The sequence below is a fragment of the Cibotium barometz genome, chromosome 48, assembly GCF_041138505.1.
Source record: "Cibotium barometz isolate CiBa-2024 chromosome 48, ASM4113850v1, whole genome shotgun sequence".
NCBI classification, from domain to species: Eukaryota; Viridiplantae; Streptophyta; class Polypodiopsida; order Cyatheales; family Cibotiaceae; genus Cibotium; species Cibotium barometz.
The window spans coordinates 1183322-1201339 of record NC_141093.1 but is presented as its reverse complement, the minus strand read 5'-3'; the positions used below and the strand labels follow the sequence as shown (position 1 = coordinate 1201339).

At 44.6% G+C, this 18018-nt stretch overlaps 1 protein-coding gene across 1 annotated transcript in view; it reads right to left on the bottom strand.

Moving 5' to 3' along the window:
• Positions 1–1603: 1603 nt before the first annotated feature.
• LOC147610689 (uncharacterized) overlaps positions 1604–18018 on the bottom strand; it is a 61090-nt gene continuing 44675 nt past the window's right edge. Inside the window, exons 7-8 of the mRNA XM_086785119.1 lie at positions 2740–4707; positions 1604–2601 (exon numbers count right to left, since the gene is read on the bottom strand). Of these exons, the coding sequence (XP_086641245.1) occupies positions 2066–2601; positions 2740–4707 (2504 nt within the window). The 3' untranslated portion in view covers positions 1604–2065. The remainder of the gene's footprint in view (positions 2602–2739; positions 4708–18018) is intronic.

Genomic DNA, 18018 nt, shown 5'->3' with positions numbered 1-18018 from the left:
TGTCAACTTAATCTTCTTTTCCTACCATACAGAGTAAGTACGATACTACAATTTGTCTTCAATATTGTTGACCACTATAAAGGAAGATTGATTATCATGTTCTTATATTATAGAGCAGCTCATTTGAAATCCATGGATATGTTCATAAGGAGCACCACATCGCAGCTCTATACGCATAAATTTGTAGTGCATAAACACTTGCAAATTTGTACAGCTCTCCTACAATCATACATTGCACCACAAGCCAAAGACCATTCGGATCATTGTAGGCAGTATAGGCTACAACTCATATTTCACCATTATAAGAGCGCACCATAGAAAGCTTGGGTTCCCACATAAAAGACCCCTTGTCCTCCAGCAAAATTGTGCTGATTATATTCTCGCAAACAAACCACAAGGGGATGCATAGTATTTGCATATTACCAAAAAAGCCTCCATTTATTTACATCACAGAGGCCTTGTATATTCTAAGTAAATCACTTGATTGGTAGTATGAACATATTTACAAAACGAGTGAAAAGAGAGGCTATACATCTCAACTTGCATGGCAGCCTATGTCACCATGTAAAGAGTGTTCTATAGCTTGAACATCAATTGTATTTGTATGCAATGTGGTTTTTGCATCATGGCAAGGCTGGGATATAGCAAGTAGGCCTAAACGTGAATGAGCTTTGAAGAGAATCACACCAAAACCAGTGTGTGGCTCTATTTGTCTAGCCACGGATTGTATGGCCAATGAAAGGGACTTCACGCTCAAATCTATGTACAAATGATAGTGGTATGAAGACAAAATTGGAGGGAAAACTTTGATAAAGTTCAAATTTTTGGACAGGTGCTTGAAGTAGTGCTACAGTTGGAATCCATGTAGCAAGCCTAACCTTCAGAGCGCACCCAAGGATTTCAAAGTCCATTCATATACTTCAGCTGTAGCATTAGTAAAAGCCTTCCCTGCATGCTAATCATCTATTGCCTTAACAAATTGACCCCTCGCAGATCTCGGAGGGAGCCGCCTTTGAGACTCCCAGTGATGACACAGCCATACCTACCCCAATTCAGCAGAACCTAGGGAAACAAACGGAGGGACAGTCAGTCCACACCATCACAGTTTGTAGAGAAGGTCATGAGAAGGTGAAGAGAAGCCACTCCAATTTCAAAGACAGTTACCGGGACAAGGCTGCAGATTCTTAAAAGAGCTGTTAATCATCTCACATAATGGCACATACTGCTGCATACAAAACATTGACGACCACATTATAGAGGGATCCATATCCACATGCTACTAAAAGAGCTGTTAATCATCTCACATAATGACACATACTGCTGCATATTAAAACATTGAGGACGACCACATTATGGAGAGATCCAGATCCACATCAATTGCAGAGTTGCTAAGGAGTATCGCAACACATCCCCCCGTCCCCTACTGGATAAAGACTGAGGTGCTCCTGATTTGGTGTCCTCGATGAGGCTCGCCCTACACAAACAAGTTCTCTCTGCCCTTATCATTACCATGATTTGCAAGTACAATTAAGGACAGCACTTTCGGAACAAAAAACTTCACTCATGGTAAGAGTTGCTATGAAAAAGAAATCAATGAAATCTCTTCAATATGATTACCTTGTTCTAACACCAAGAATGTTTTCCTACAGTTCAGTAACTGCCTGCTTGGCTCATGTATGGATGGATGTTTGCAATAAAAGAATTCGTGGCTCACTTCTTATAGCAAATCAAAGAGCACGGCTTCTATTCAAATTGAACATCAGCCAGTTCAAATACACTGCCTTCCCCCTTATAATAAAAGGTTACTTGATTTTAACCAGGAAGGCATTCCTTTGAAAGATCCACTGTCATTTTCCAAAAAAATTAGTACCCGCCACTTCGGGAAGCATCATGAACTCTTAGTGGAATAAATGTGACACCTGATTCCTTAGGAACACTTCTGCATCACAACCCAGCAAGCCAATGGCACAAGTCAAGCCTGATGGGAGGAAAACTGTGTAGTACAAGGGGCAGAAGCCCCCGATAGTTTGAACCCATTCATATGCTGTGGGATAACTTAACATCACTATTGTTTCGTGTGGCCAGTTTTTCGTTTGTGTCGGCTGAAATCTGATACAAAGCGGAAAGTCCGGCCACATTCTGGTATTGGGCATACATAGGGCCTTTCACCAGTGTGAACACGGTAATGTTCGGTGCAGGCCCATTTCCACTTGAATGTCATTTTACAGCCATTCCAAGGGCATTTGAGGGGTCGGTCATCCAGATGCACACGACGATGTTGCAACAAGTACTTGTGTGATCCAAAGCGCTTTCCGCAGCCTGTGAAAGTACATGTGTTTCGCTTGTGCATGTTCAGCTCTTGCTTGGATGAGAAACTCATGGTACAGCCTTCTACATCACAAGAGTAGGTCCCAGATTCATCATCTGTATCCTTAACAACGGGTTTTTTGGCCCACTGCCTTGGTTGCTTCTGTATTTTCTTGGCACTGCTCAACGTCGTATTATTGTCTCCACCATTTGCCACCTCCTCATCATCCACTTTGAGAAGCTTTGCAGCACTTCTAGTCCGCAACCTTGTGCTGGGACCTTCACAAAAGAACCCTGCAAGAAACCATCATATCCAATATGTAAATCACTTGATTCATCCTTTCTGCACAATCATCACATATACAGTAACAAATGAAGGCAGGCACACATGGAGGCAAACAAATATGTCATTAAAGCAGCAGCATGACGTACCTGCACCACCAAAGAGCGGTTCATCTAAGATGATTTTCTTTTGCACATGTTCAAGACCCTTGGATACAGTCCCCTTTTGTATCATGTCCTCGTCACTGCTTTCAGTCACCTCTAAAGAGGGATCTGGGACATCTTCACCACAGTTTTCCCACTTCACCTGTTTCCTGAGTTTACTGCTAGTTTTCCCTGCCAGCTTTCTACTGTTACATTTGATTAAAGATGGAAAATTATTCACAGTATTCATCAACCTCCATTGTGTTGATCCACTAGAAGAATCACTGTTCATGCTTCCCAAATTCTCTCTGAGATTTTCCAAGGAAGGAGCTAACTGACACTCGCCGTTTTCAGATGCTGTGAATGAATTTGGTCCTGAATCTCCATTCGGCTGCTCGATGTTATGGAGAGGCAGATGAGCTTTACCAACTGGGAACGAGCCCGGGCAAACACATCCATTTCCAATGTGCTCTTCATCTACACGACTAACATTTAAGTTTCCAGACTGTTCAAAGAAGGGTGTATCTTGGCCATTTTTCAGAGCGTTTGTAGCAAATTCATGAGTAGCCAAGTTGGAAATGCCAAGAGTATTGTAGTTCTCTTCTTCTTTAGTCTTCTTTTTCAGTATGTCAGATGGATCATCCTGCTTCCTCTTCAAGCCTATTGCATAGTCTAAACCTTCTGGAATGGCTGGTTCCAAAGCATCATGCAAAGCCTCTCCCATGGTGCATTCTGCAAAATCAGATACCGTACAGTCTACTTCTCTGCCAAGAGCTTGAGACTGTGTTTCACAATCAAACACTGAACAAGATCTTCTCCTCAAAATCCCAGGAATGAGCAAATTTTGCTGGGCTTCAGCATCCATTTCAGGGCAAGGTTCCACCATAAGAGAAGTATCAGCCACTTCTGTAATAGCATCTAACGACATAACTTCCTGCGAGTAGCATCCAACATCAAGATCCTGCCAAATATCTGCATCTGATCCATCACGGTCGATCAGAGCATTATCAGACTGATCATTCTTTCCAGATTCAATATTTGGAATCTCAGTGGAAGGACCAAAGTTCCCATCAAGGGCATCCATACAGCAAAAATCTTTTGCACTATCTTCAAGGCCTTGGTTGACAGAGGTAGTGCTCCAATGACAGGAACAAGAAGAAATTCCCTGGAAATCCGAAGAAAGAAGTGAATCCTTTACTGCGGTGCCATCAACTGCATCAGCTGCAAGTTCTCTCCTCTTCCTTTCATTAGGCACCTCCAACAGGAAATCTGATGCCAAGTCGGGCTCTGTTTTATCACTTGTGCTTTCAATACACTTTCTTTTATTGCCGATTCTTTCAGTAACCAAGCTAGCTCGGGTGTCAGGCTGTGTACCCGCACCACTCATCGAGAGGTTGGTCTCTTCAGCACCCTCTTCTGCACCCTTGAAAGATTCTGTATGCATTCCTTCTGAAGACTGGGGCTTGCAGTTATCGGTACTTTCTCCCATAGAAAGATGGAGTGCTTGAAGTGGTGTTTGTGCAGTGTAGCAGCCTCCCAAAACTGGGTGAACTTGGTTGTTCATCCAAACCTTGCCACACCACCGCCCAGCAACAGAAATCTTCTTATGCTTTGATACTTTTCCCGTAGCATGGCTTTCTCCACCATGCTTCACTGTACTCTTCACGTGAAAAGGTGCCACTTTTACTTCACAATTAACGTTTGCTTCTTTGCTCACAGATGAACCAACCAGCTCCCTGTACAAGCCACGAGAATGATCCAACCCAACCTTGTGTCTGCTGTGACGGACACTCATACCAAGTTGAACCACCCAGTCTTTGCTACTGTTTTCTCCCTCCTCTTCAGCATTCAGGGCAATGTTTATGAGATGGTCCTCCTCCTGATTTGCCTTTCTGAAGGGGATGCATCTCCAAGCATGGGTAAGTCTCAATTCTTCCGTAAAACATTTGGCACGCTGTTCTATTTCTGCAATGTCTGGAAAGCGACATGAAACATAGTCTTATGAGAATTGAACCAGGTGAGAAAAACACTCAGACATTCATCTAAGGGTTTTCTCTGGTGACTGAAGAAGTTAAATAATTATGTGTAGCAGGGTAGATAACACTAATCCCTTCTGTATTACACGAAAAAGTACTCTTTCAATTAGCAAACACCAAAAATAAGAACAATGTAATTATGAGGGCTTGTAATAAATTTTGTTTAAAATAACTCTTATGATCCACCATGCATGTAATAGCTGTGAGAAATCACTGTGGGCAACCATGCATGTCACATGATGGCATGAAAGATGCAAATCAAACAACATTTCACCTGCAGAAGTTCAAATAAAGTGATGTAAGGCAAGCAAAAGAAACCTTTAATAAAAAAGGACACCTACCCGTATGATTGTATGGAAATATGACCCATATATTACTGGGATGCTTTCATTTATTGTTTTCATACCTTTAAAGACTGCTTTCAAAGACTAGATTGGATCTGCACAATGAAAACATTTCAACAATGTTAGCAGATTGATAATCTGGTCAATTTCTACTTTGCACCATGTTATTCATCAGTGTCTTTTTGGTTGTGTTCCTCTAGGACTCACGATCCAATCACTACCCCAAGATGGACCCCCCAATGATGTAGATGTTCATACAATTGAACAAGCCCCCAGAACCCACAAAGGAGCAAAAAGAACCCAAGCGCCAACACGTACTTGCACTAGAACTAATGCAAGAGGACCGCGAGCATAAGCACGCACTTGAGCTAGAGGACGTGCACAACCAAGCTATCGCGGATGTAAATGGAATTCAAGGCTGAACGGTGACATGAAGCCAAGGAGGCTTGTCGTGCTGAAGAGGACCAAGTGACTATTGTGCCATACCAAGATGAACGCTCTCCTTTGCCTGTTATCTGATGTGATGACTAATGCAAGTCGGGGGAGTCGAAGTGGATCCATCTCCCTCACCCTCTGCATATAAGTGACTCTCTGGGACAGGGCCCCCATCAACATAGGAGCCACAGCAAACTCTGCCTGGATGATCTGGTGAGGGACAGATGGTTTGCATCCATGATAACATCATGATATGAAGATGCTCTATGCACTGCCAATCTGCCGGGTATAAATCCGATGCCCAGAAGGGAGCTGCATACATTACGTGCTGGGGTGACTAGGGTGTCAAAAAGCCAACCCTGCATCCTTGACTCCTGAAAATGAGCCGGGAAACACTCCCTCTCCTACAGGGCTAGAGTTGCAAATCCTCTAGTGAGTCTATCCTTTGCCTATCTCATAGAGATGCGTGCACTAGTGAAGGAAGCTCCGAGATAAGACATGAGTGCACCACCTCAACCTTGCTACCCATGTAAGTGATCTCTATATGGCCTGAAACTGGGTAAGAGATATGGAATACCATACCGTGGTTTTCCCAAGGTTGACTGAGAACCCCCTGTGTGCAAAAATCCTGTAAAGCATCCATGTGCTTCTGTAGCCCTTTCTCAAAATCTGCAATGAGTACAATATCATCAGCATATAAAAGGATGGAAACAATAATACCTGCTCGAGAAGCTCCTCCGTCTCCGGCTCTATGAATGAAGTCTGAGATCTCATCTATGTAGAGTCCAAAGAGGGTCAGAGATAGCGGCCATCCTTGTTTCACTCCGATGGTGCTAGAGACCTATCTCCTTAGAGAGTCCTCCCATGCATCTCACCCTACTAATAACTGACTACTGTAGGAGACAGGCCCGAAGTGCTGTATCAAAACCTTTGCGAAAGTCCACAAACAGCAGTATAGTTGGCGGCCATCTGCCTTGGCCTGCTCCATGATAGCCCAAAGCTTGAATATGTGATCCACGGTGGAGAAGGTCCTCCTGAATTTGGCCCACTGTTGTTTCTTATATCCCCTCTCTCTGCCAGTATACTGAGCTCGGACTCAAGTACAGATCCGTAGAGCTTGACGAAGATATTGCTCATCTGTAGTTACAAGTATACATGAGGTCTCCCGCCTTATGGATAGGCACAATAGGGCATGACACCAGCGAATGCGGGTAGTATGTGGAGACGGCTGCAGCTAGCAACGGCGACGGGCATAGACAGGCGGTGACAAGGCTTTGATGAGCACAAGCAGAGATAGTAGGCTAGGCAGCAGTTGGTCGTCATAGGACAGCAGCAGGTGTGCGACAGCGGCAATATCAAGTGCAGGTGTATAAAGCATGCTGAATGTCGCGCGGCTTCAGAGTATGGCGGAAGCAGCATCACAGTGAGTGACAGCGACCAGTAGAGAGAGTGGATAGTAATTTTCAAGCGAGGCTCTAATATCATTTAATCGTAAAGGGGGGAGAGATGGAATGGCTCTATGGGAGCTCAAAGAGGTACATGGCTATGTTATTGGACAGAGAGAGGAGAGAGAGACAATGGCACACATGTAGATGAAGATTCACATGATTGAATGATGTGACTGTTTGCTTGATTAATTCAATAAAAAAACAAGTACCTTGATGGGTTACAAAGGTTGCCTCCTGACATCATTGCTTATGTCACACACAAATGTCTAGATATTATTTGATACCCTCTAAGAGGTGGTTCACACATACACACACACACATACTTCCTCACTCTAGGAGTGGGTTCACACACAGGTAAGATCTTGATTCCCGTAATTCCACCAGTTGGTGTGGAATGTTTGGTTGAACACAATGCTAATCAATACACTTAGATACACTAAGATTTAATAGACAACAAGAATAATACAATGTAATTTGCTAAAGACACACAATGAGCCGGAACGGCCCCTCCCTCAAGCAATATATATTAATCTTGGGAGAATCAAGTACATAGTGTCATGGGCATTTTTGACCATATTTCCATACCAATGCATATGAATTCGTATATTGCAAACAATATGGTTGTCCGTGAAGATCTTCAACTCACACTACCCTCTCAAGTGCCCATGTTCCCTACCATCTGCTCTCTATTGTTCCACCCACACATGGTAGAAACAATCTTCAAGAGAGCATGTAGGACAAGAGAACACTACACAGGGTATGTGAACACGGAGTCCTACTCCTTCCTCTTGCTACTTGCTTCCATAAGTGATCATTTAAGCTTACCAATTGCAAGTAGAGTCGATGTCAACGGAAGTCTTCGCAATGAAACCGTCTAGAGTGTTGAGATCTTCAATTGGTCGCGATCCTTTGCGACAAAAGTATTCAAGTGATTGCACGGAACCCTAGAAAAGCTTCCCCTATGGTTCAACTTAAGAAAGGAAGGCTGAAATCAGGGTTTTCAGCCAAAACACCAGAAATTACAGAAAAGAAAAGGACTGTTTTGCTGAATTTGAGCCATTGGGAGTGTGTAGGAGAGTGAATATGGCTTGAAAACACTCTAACAAGCTTGGATATGGTGTAGGGGAGGAGAAAAATGCAGAAAATACAGCCATAAGGCCTCTTGAAGTGGGTGCCAACTTCTAGAGAGGGGAGAAGAGAGAGATGATGAGGTGTCCATCTAAGGTGTCAGCAGAGCAGAAGGCAGAGAGAGAAAGAGAGTACGGGTCTAAGGGAAAGCAGACACTTGGCTGGTTGTTCTCTTTGTACAAAGGGGATAAGGTCTAGGCAGGTGACATTGAGCTTTGTCCACCTCAGGACATCAGTGTGTACGAACACAATGCTGGTCATAATTTATAAGTGAGCTTAGGTCACCCAAAACTTAATAAAGTGTGTACACACTCACTTATAAATTAATACTAGATCCTAAGGCTCAACTATGACCAATACTTACCACCTGTCACATGCCACTAGAGACAGTTTCACACGTACCGTTCATGGGCGAGCGTCCCCTTACCCAAAACTACACATTGGTCAAGCAAGCATGAAAACAGCATGCAAATTCAATTTGCTATGCAATGCAACATTTGTATGGACAATCCCCATTCATGAGACTATACCAAAATAGATGTGTTCCAAGCAAGTACATGAGGTACCAGACCCAGTGAAACACCAATCCTCTAGGCATTTCCAGATATGTACACACAAGCACAAGTCGCAACGGAAAGCCAAATCCACAGTATCGCATGACTGGCATCAATCCCCTTCATACCAACCATGGGTGCCAATCCAATGTATTTACATAATGAGAAAGCAAGGTGGAACCAATTGGGTGGCCAAATGGTGACATCTCCTCCCCCCACCCCCCACCCCCCCCCCCCCCCCCCCCCCCGCCGACCCTCGCGCGGATTCTAAACAGTTATTCCCACAACTAAAAAGCATCCAAATATGTCTGAAGTAAGTGCGGGCAATCTCTAAAGAGCTCTTCATCTACCCATTTAGCATCAATGGGAAGATAGTTCTGAAACTTTACAAGGTAACGCTTGACAAGTTTACATTCCTTGTGATACACAATCTATTATGGCTACAAAATCTCCTCAAGCACTTCTGGTAGATCAGTCGATGCCTGGCCGCTGAGCATAACCCTTGGCCACAAGTCTGGCTTTGTGTTTGTCGCACTACCAACCTAAAAGCCACTTCATTGATCTTCTTGATCACTCGAAAAGGCCCATAGTGTCTAGTTGCAAGTTTAGGATATGCACCCTCTTTGCCCGGCCTCTTTCTAAGTCTTGCTTTCTCAAAGTTCGGCAATACCCAGTCATTCTCTTTGACGTCAAATTACCTTCTATGCTTATCGGTAGCCTTTTTATGTTTGTCCTCTGACCTTGCAATGACTGTCCACACCTGAGCAAAGGCAATATCCAAGTCTCTTACATACTCATCAGCTGAGAATATCGTATCTTGTGCAAAGGATGGGTGACAAAACCACCTTACCATAAACAATCTTAAATGGGACCTTTTCCATAGATGCTTGCATCGTGTTGTTGTATGCAAATTCCACAAGCAATAAGTACTTCTCCTAAACAGACTTTTGATCCACCACAATATATTTCAAGAGGTCCAACACGGCTGAATTTGCAGCCTCACTTTGCCCATCTGTTTGAGGGTGATAAGCTAATGAGAAGTCCAATTTGGTGCCCATATTATCAAAGGCCCCCCACCAAAAGAGACTTGTAGTCCTGAGAACTCTATCCCCTGCAATGGACTTCGGCATTCCATGATGTCTAAACACATGTGCAAGATATGTCTTCTTGACCAATAAGAAGTGGGCTTGCTTACTAAACTTGTCCACAATTGTCCAAATAGCATCATTACCCTGTTGGGTGCATGATAGATCCATAATGAAATCCATTGTAATACTTTCCCATGGTTGCATGGAAATCAGCAATGGCTGAAGCAGCCCTAGTGCCCTTTTCCTATCAAATCTCACCCTTTAACAGGTGATACATGCACATACATATGCCTCTATGTCCTTCTGGAGACCTGGCAAAAAGAAATACCGCTCAATCATGTGCGTAGAAGACATTATGCCTGTATGACCAGCAATTGCCTCATGTTAGACACCACACATACACAATTATCTTTCATAAGATAACCCTCTTTGATCATAAACATAGTTGCCAGACATTTTTAAAATGGGAAGTTTTATACGAGTTTTATACTTTTAAAAACGTTTTTTATTTTTAGGAAAGTTTTTAAAACAAGTTTTTTATTCATTAAATTTTTTTAGCTATAATTATAGCCTGTATATATAGTTTTTAACCCTAGGAACCATAGATTTCATGTATAAAAGTTAAACTTGTGCATAAAACTCAAGAGTGAACAATTTGAAACCTATGACTATCATAATTCATTAAATCATAATGATAATACATTCACATGGCCCCAGGCCCCCATGGGTCTGGTGGCGGCAATGCCAACTTTAATATTGATTTACCAATGACCATTCAACATTGAGCATTCTTGTTTTTTTTTTAAATGCGTCCCAAAAAAGAAACTTTTAAAATTATTCTTTTAAATTTTTTGATAATTAACACTGGACCATGTGTAGTTGCATCTTTCCATTTGAGGAATGCATCTCTCTCAACATCACTCCATTTAAATATAACCGCCTTCTTTGTCAAGTCATGCAAAGGAGAAGCAATCCATGCAAAGTGTCGAATGAACCTGTGGTAGTAAGAGTGTAGCCCAAGAAAACTACGGATCTCATGCACCGAACGTAATTGACACCAATTCCAAATTGCGTCAATCTTTACAAGATCCATCCGCACTGCCCAAGATAGTGCATCTCTAACAAGAAGAACTCACTCTTCTTTGCATTCATGAAGAGTTTATGCTTACGGAGTTCTTCAAAAATGATAGTCAAATGAGCTCTATGCTCTTCTTCGGTCTTCGAGAAGATTAGGATGTCATCAAAGAAGACACCTGTAAATTTCCTGTACCCCACAGAACATGCGATCCATCATTCTATTGAATGTAGCCACGGCATTCGTAAGACCAAAAGGCATAACAAGATACTCATAAAGCCCAATTGTTGTCCTGAAAGCGGTTTTATGTATATCCTCAGACACCACACGCACTTGATGATACCCACTCTTGAGATCAATTCGGTTTAAAAATGCCTATCCATCCAACTTGTCAAGAATGTCAGGTGAACAATATGAGAAAGAGCTTGGCTCAACCAAACTCTTCTCAAGAAGTTCATTTACCTGCTTCATGCTCTCCTCTTTGGGATGCACTTACACAATACACTAGATTATAGGGGGTGAGCTACCCGGCACAAGATCAATGCGATGATGATCTTCCGGTCGTACGGGTGGCAACTCATTTGGTAACTCATCAACAAAACAATCATTCTACTCTTGCAACAATTTCAGTGTACCATTACTAAGAGTGTTTACATGCACATAAGTTTCTTCAACATGATCCCGTACAAAAATCAAGCAAAAACACTCTGTTTCATTACGTTCTTGATTTATACATGAGATACAATGGGGATAGTATCACCTTCTTAAACAGCATCAATCACATGCTCTCGGTCTTTATGCATGAAGGTGATCTTGTTGGTCTTGTAAGCCTTGCGCGGATCAATGCGAGTGAGCTAAGGCTTTCCAAGAAATACATCACAACCATTCAAAGGCACCACAAGAAAGTTTTCATGATACAAATAGTCTTGAATATGTATTTGCCAATGATTGGTGTAGCCTGCACTTCTTTACCAACAAAGGCAGCCCCTACTTCAATTTGAGGACCCATGTCTGCTATTTGTGTAGATATAAAGTTCTCAATTGCACAATCATCAAACAAAAACGAAATGGGCTGATCCTTAAGCTGTCCCCAAGCTTTACATACAACCATGTTTTTGCTATCATGTGAAGTATTCCCTTGCACATTGGGAACCATATGCACATTGGGCTTTGATGCATTCACATTATCAGAGCATTCTGGGCAACATTTTTACCTTCTAGGAGGCGACAGCTTCGGCCAGGATGCGGCAGTAGGACCTCATAGTGTTACTCCTAGACTTTGAGAAAGCTTATGATAGGGTGGATTGGATCTTTCTGGAGGGCACGATGAGCCGAATGGGATTCCCCATGGAGTGGATTCGCGGAGTCTCAGGGTTTACTCAGCCTCACATAGCCAGGTTCTCATACAAGGAGCCCGTGGAGACAGATTTCCCCTTTCCTGCTCGGTTCGGCAAGGCTGTCCTTTGGCACCTTACCTCTTCCTATTCGTCGCCGAGGCCATGAGTAGTTTTCTCTCAACCCAGAAGACCAGGCTTGAAGGATTGTGTCTTTCCCTCCGCACACAGGAGAAGCTACTTGACTCAAAGTTTGCACACGACACAGCGACTTTCCTTTCTGAAGATGTGGGGAATCTCCACAAATTTGCGGAGGCAATTGAGATTTCCTGCCACGCATTAGAAGCATATATCAACTGGCACAAGTCGTGTGGTTTTTGGGTAAGCTCAGCACCCACCCCAACTTGGCATCCAGTTGAGGCTTTCCAGTGGATCCCGAGGGGCACTCTAGTTCATTATCTTGGTTGCCAAGTGAGCATTGATCTCTCTCCCGAGCAGTAGCTCGCCCCGCTTCTTCTGAGTATTCAGAAGAAGCTTTTATACTGGAGTTCTACGAGGCTCTCCCGAGTAGGTAGAGTGGTGGTGGCAAACCAGGTACTTCTTGCCACCATGTGGTACATCACTTCGTGTTGGGTCTTCTCTCGGGCATGTATTGGCCAGGTACAACGAGGATTGATCCGGAACTTCTTATGGGCCGGCAGTGGCGGGAGGCCAGCCAGGGCCAAGGTGGCGTGGAGAGTGATCATTCAGCCATGTCATAGAGGGGGGCTAGGCCTCATTGACCCTGTTATTCAGAGCTATGCCATGCTGGGTAAGTTGATTGTTAGAGGGCTCCTTCCCGGTGGTGAGCCCTAGAAGGATTTCCTATTGGCCAAGATTTCACCCCGCACCCCGAGTCTTGAGGGCCCTTGGCCGCAAAGTACCAAATGGATCTTCACAGAGTTTCCATGATAGATAAATCCACATATGCACCATCCAATCTCGGTGCTAAAAACCAAGGTTGTTCTCCATAGTACCAAGTGAGAGAAAAATAGAGAACCTGTAAGCAAATCCCTGAACACACATAAGTTCATCACGAAGAGAAATCACACCATCTCTCCCATGAACATCGTCCTGTGTATGTGTAGCTTGTTCTCTTGTTTCAGAGTCTCTTATGCTTCCATGGCACACAGAAGAGAAAACACACAAGGCCCTTAAGATGAGAGAGAGAGAGAGGGAGAGATAAATAATCATCTTCAAGTCTCCACCCTGCACCCAACATCAAGCGCATGGTCCTCCTCACACCCATGATCAGTTCTGCACCTCTGTAGTTCTGTGCAAACTGTAGCCACTTGTAGCCCAGGCCTTACCCTGTTCGCCGTCCGGAGCTTCCTACAGTTCAGCACCTCAGCAGCCCAGCCCGCCACAGCCTTCCTGTAGTTTTGCCGTGCGCCTCCTGCAGCCAGCCCGCATACATCCAAGCAAAAGAGAGAAAGCGTGCTCAGTACAACACCGCCTCCTTGCAAGAGAGAGAGAAAGACAAGGTGGTTCAGTTCGCTGGTCTATTGCAAAGTGGAAAAGTCCTGTATGTGCTGCTGCCCGGCTCTTAGCAAGAGAGAAAAACACGTGTTTCTGCCCGTCTTCCCACGAGCTAAAAGCAGTCCTGCAGCCCAGCCCACGTGCTGTCCTGCAGTTGCCAACTTTCCCCTGCAGTCGTGCGCAGCTTTCTCACCCCCTTCCGATCGAGAGAGCGAACAGGCGCATTCCAGCCCCGCCTCCTACTCAGCGGTGCACTGCCTGCAACCTTGCGCTTTCCTGCAGCCCGCCAGTCGCCAAAGAAACACAAAATGTGTAACTGAAACACTGCCCGCCAACATGGCCATAGAATAGCAGGCGACAACATGCCCACGTGCACACGCTCCTACAAGCGCACACCCACACGTAACTGGTCATGCGTGGGAGGAAACCATGTCCAAGGAGAAGCACCACACGACTCCACGCTTCGGAATCCGCCACCCTTCCCTTTATAAAGAGTCGCCTCCACCTGCTTTTTTTTTCTCCAAAAACTGAAAGCAATAGCAAAAACGCATGCCTTCAAATAATATTATTATTTTTGTCATCAAAGGTTTTTTTTTAAAAAAAAACTTATAACCTCAAAATCCCTTTTGTCTCCTTTCACACTTGGGCTGGCCACACTTATGAGTTTCCTTTTCACATTCAACTGATGCCTGTCCACACTGTGCGTCCCGTGTGCCCATGCCCACCTGCTCGTTGTCCAGAGGGAAAAACACAGGGTCGTAACAACAGTGTTGCAACCAACCTACTTCGAGCTTGGGAGGATCATCTTCGGCCGGCCCTTAGACAAATAGCTCCGGCAACCTCAGAGGAGCGGCTTCGGCAGCCTTTGGTCTGGAACCCCCTTGATCCGTTAACCTAGTGGCCACATGTTGGGGGCCCGACCGCATATATCATGGGGCGCCTTGAGCATAGGACCAACCACGTCTCTTGGAGATTGGATAGCACACCGGTAGTTGCCCCCGGAGGTGCAGGAGAGAGGCCTGACAAGGGCCCGGGGTAGAGACAGGCTCAGCATCGACATCAACTCAACTATCCCTGAGGAGTGGCTAACTCCTATCCCAGACCCGCCGACCCCCCCAATGTGGCTAGGTGTGTTTACTAGACATGATATTCTCCAGACGGTCCACGGAGTAGATGAGGGCAGTGGTCTGCTCACTTCTTCTATTGGATCCCATGGCAAACTAGAGAGATCCGAGCTTCTCTTGGAGGATTTCAGAGGCTACACAGCATGATCAAAGTGCCATGATCTTCTTTCACATAGAGGTCCGAAATCCCTGGCTGGTCAAATAAGTAAGTATCTTCTCATACCAAGCTCAGGGAGCTTTGCCAAAAATCCTTTGTGTGGAAGGATTATAGAGACAGTACCCTTTACTGCCATTGTTGTAACCCACAAATATGCACTTAGTAGTTTTGCCATCAAGCTTACCTCACAATTGCTGAGGTACATGTGTAGCTGATCGAGGACCCGGAACATTAGCTACACACTTCAAATATGCAAATAGAGTATGAACACATCAGGAGGCCACAACAATATAAAGACAACACACTGAGCCGAAACGGCCCGCCCCCCGTAGGAACTTCTTTATTCAGCAGAAGCTTTTACAAGAACTCAAGGTGCGGGTGCATAAAGCACCGGATTTTCCACATAAACATTGAGCAACCTTTCACAGAGCATATACGAGACTTGGGCTTGGCCTTATTTGCCAAAGACAATGAATGCTATCTAATTAATGCTTATGGATGCTAAGAATGCCATGTCACTTGTACAACCCACAAGGTGTGCACGTGACATTCCCCTCTGCTAAACTATTGCCGGGTGGTACACCTGGCAACCTTTCGACTCCTTTGCCGATTCTCCTCCACTGAAACCACTGCCTCCTTTTAACTTCTTCTGTCAGGACGGAGGTCGCGACTGCAAGAGTTGAATCCTTTGAGCCAAAGACTTCTTCACTACGGGAACTGAATGGCAAATGATGCTACATCTACCTGGAAATACCTAAGTCACCATTGACCTGTCTGTGGAATCCTTTCACACACCATCTCCGTCGTTCCTGAACCTCTGAACCTCCTGAGGCGATGTTGGAGCAAACTTCCGCCTTCTTATGTGGAAGAGAACCCCCTCCTGCCAGTTGAAGCCCAAAACTCCATTTACTCCTTTGATGATGGATGTCATTCTTCCCCAAAAAACTCATGGGTAAAACATGTATGCCTTGCAGATGCAAAATGCTAGATTGACTGCTAGGATGACTACTATGTTGATGCAAGCCCTGAGCAACCCTATATGCTGTGCAAGAATGTAGATGAATGGGTTACTGATGCATGCCTAAGGGAAAAACCCTAAGGATGGCCTACAAGATCTTGAGAACTGGATTTAACTGAGTGGAAGCGACTAACATGCTGACTTACTGAATGACCTTTGGAATGAACATGAACCAAGGCTCCTTACCCTGTAAAGCTCTGATACCAATGTGACATGCGGGGGATTGATCATAGTAAAACAACCTTAGGCTAAACTAAACTTCACTTAATTTATACTTGAGAGATAGACAATGGTGTCAATGCCATGCAATGCAATGCAGCTATATTAAATGGATGAGTTACAATGAAGATCTATAAATAGATCTATGTTGTTCCTAGATGAGTATCTATCTTGGGAAGAGAGAGAGAAGCTGAATGCTGATGATGAACGACTGTTCCCTTCTCCAATGCTGAGGTCCACCCTTGGAATGTTGGCTTTCCTCTATGTAGGAGGTAGGAGATGATGACTGAATTCTGAATATGCTAAATATGCTGAACTGTTGATGATGAACTGCTGACTCCCTTGGCTCCCTCGAAAGGAAACACTGAGAAAACTGAAGATGGTATTAATGAATGATTTGCTTTGCTTATATACGTGTTTATGCTTCTGGTCGGGTACTGTACAGCAGTCGGCCAGGTGTCTGTATCTTCACGACTGCATTAAATGCCTATAAAACTGCTGTCGGCTGCTGGTAAATGCCCACGACTTCATAAATGCTCTAATATTGAAGTCGGCTGCTGACCAGGCCCTGTCGGCTGGTTCCACAGTCCACTACCTGATGTGATAAATGCTCTAGATGCTATTAAATGTTTTATGGGCCTGCTGTGGGTGCTGTAGAAGCCCCCTACACATGCTCATGCTGTGATACATGCTATAAATGCCCTGGATAATACCTGATGCTCATGAATGCTCTCTGAGTAATGCTTATGGATGCTAAGAATGCCATGTCACTTGTACAACCCATAGGGTGTGCACGTGACATCATCCTCCTTAGATCCTGTTTTCCTACATGGTATCAGAGCCTCTATTGATCGCTGACATCATCCTCACACGCATCTACTGTTCCAAGTGCTAACGGCTGCCTAGCCAACATCGTGATGCCCGCCTGTCTACATCAACAGCAGCCACTATCACCTCCCACCGGTCTCCTGTTGTTCTGCTTCGCCTGCACTGCTGCCTGCTGTGCGATGGTCTACCGGCCCACTGTGCAATGCCTGTGAATGCTGCCTATTGCTGCAGCTACCTTCTCCACGTCGCTGTAGCAGCCTCGCCATCAGCACTAGCCTAGGCTGCCGTCACCTCAGTCGGTTATCTCAATGGCGAGCTTACAGTACCCTTGTACATTCTGCAGCACCCGGCATCATCACCATCATATACTACCCTCGCTTGTGCAAGCCACACCTACCAGTGCTGCTGGCACCTCTGCTCAAAGGCGTAGCCACGAAATAATGCAAAAGCACACTGGCCCACTACAAAAGGCAAGAGAGTTTGCACCTTAAAGGGCATCAGCAGAGCAGACATTGATAGAGGAAGGCGATAGTTACATCTTTAACAGGAACAGATAGAGTGGGTGAGAGAGCAGAGAGCAAGCGGCGATCCACAACAGCATGCACTTGTGAAGCAGCTCCCGTCAGCAACACACAGTAGCGAAGACAGAGAGAGAGGACCAACACCTCCACATGTGAGAGAGTATCAAACTGCAGGCATCAATGGCCACACCCCGTGGGGAGAGAGAAAGAAAAAGAAGGTTTATTTTCAAAAAACCCGAAAGCCAAAAAAAAAACCCGAAATGTTATTAACCTTAGCGTCTTAAAAATGAGTGTAAAAAGGCCTTTAGATTTAAAGGTTGTTCACATGGGCTTCATGCATTTTTATTATTATGCTTCATTATGGGCTCCCACAACTTATTCTTCATCGACTTCTACATCGGCTTTTGGGACATTATCTTTGCACGGGCCCCAAACTGCATGGAAACACCGCTTCAAAA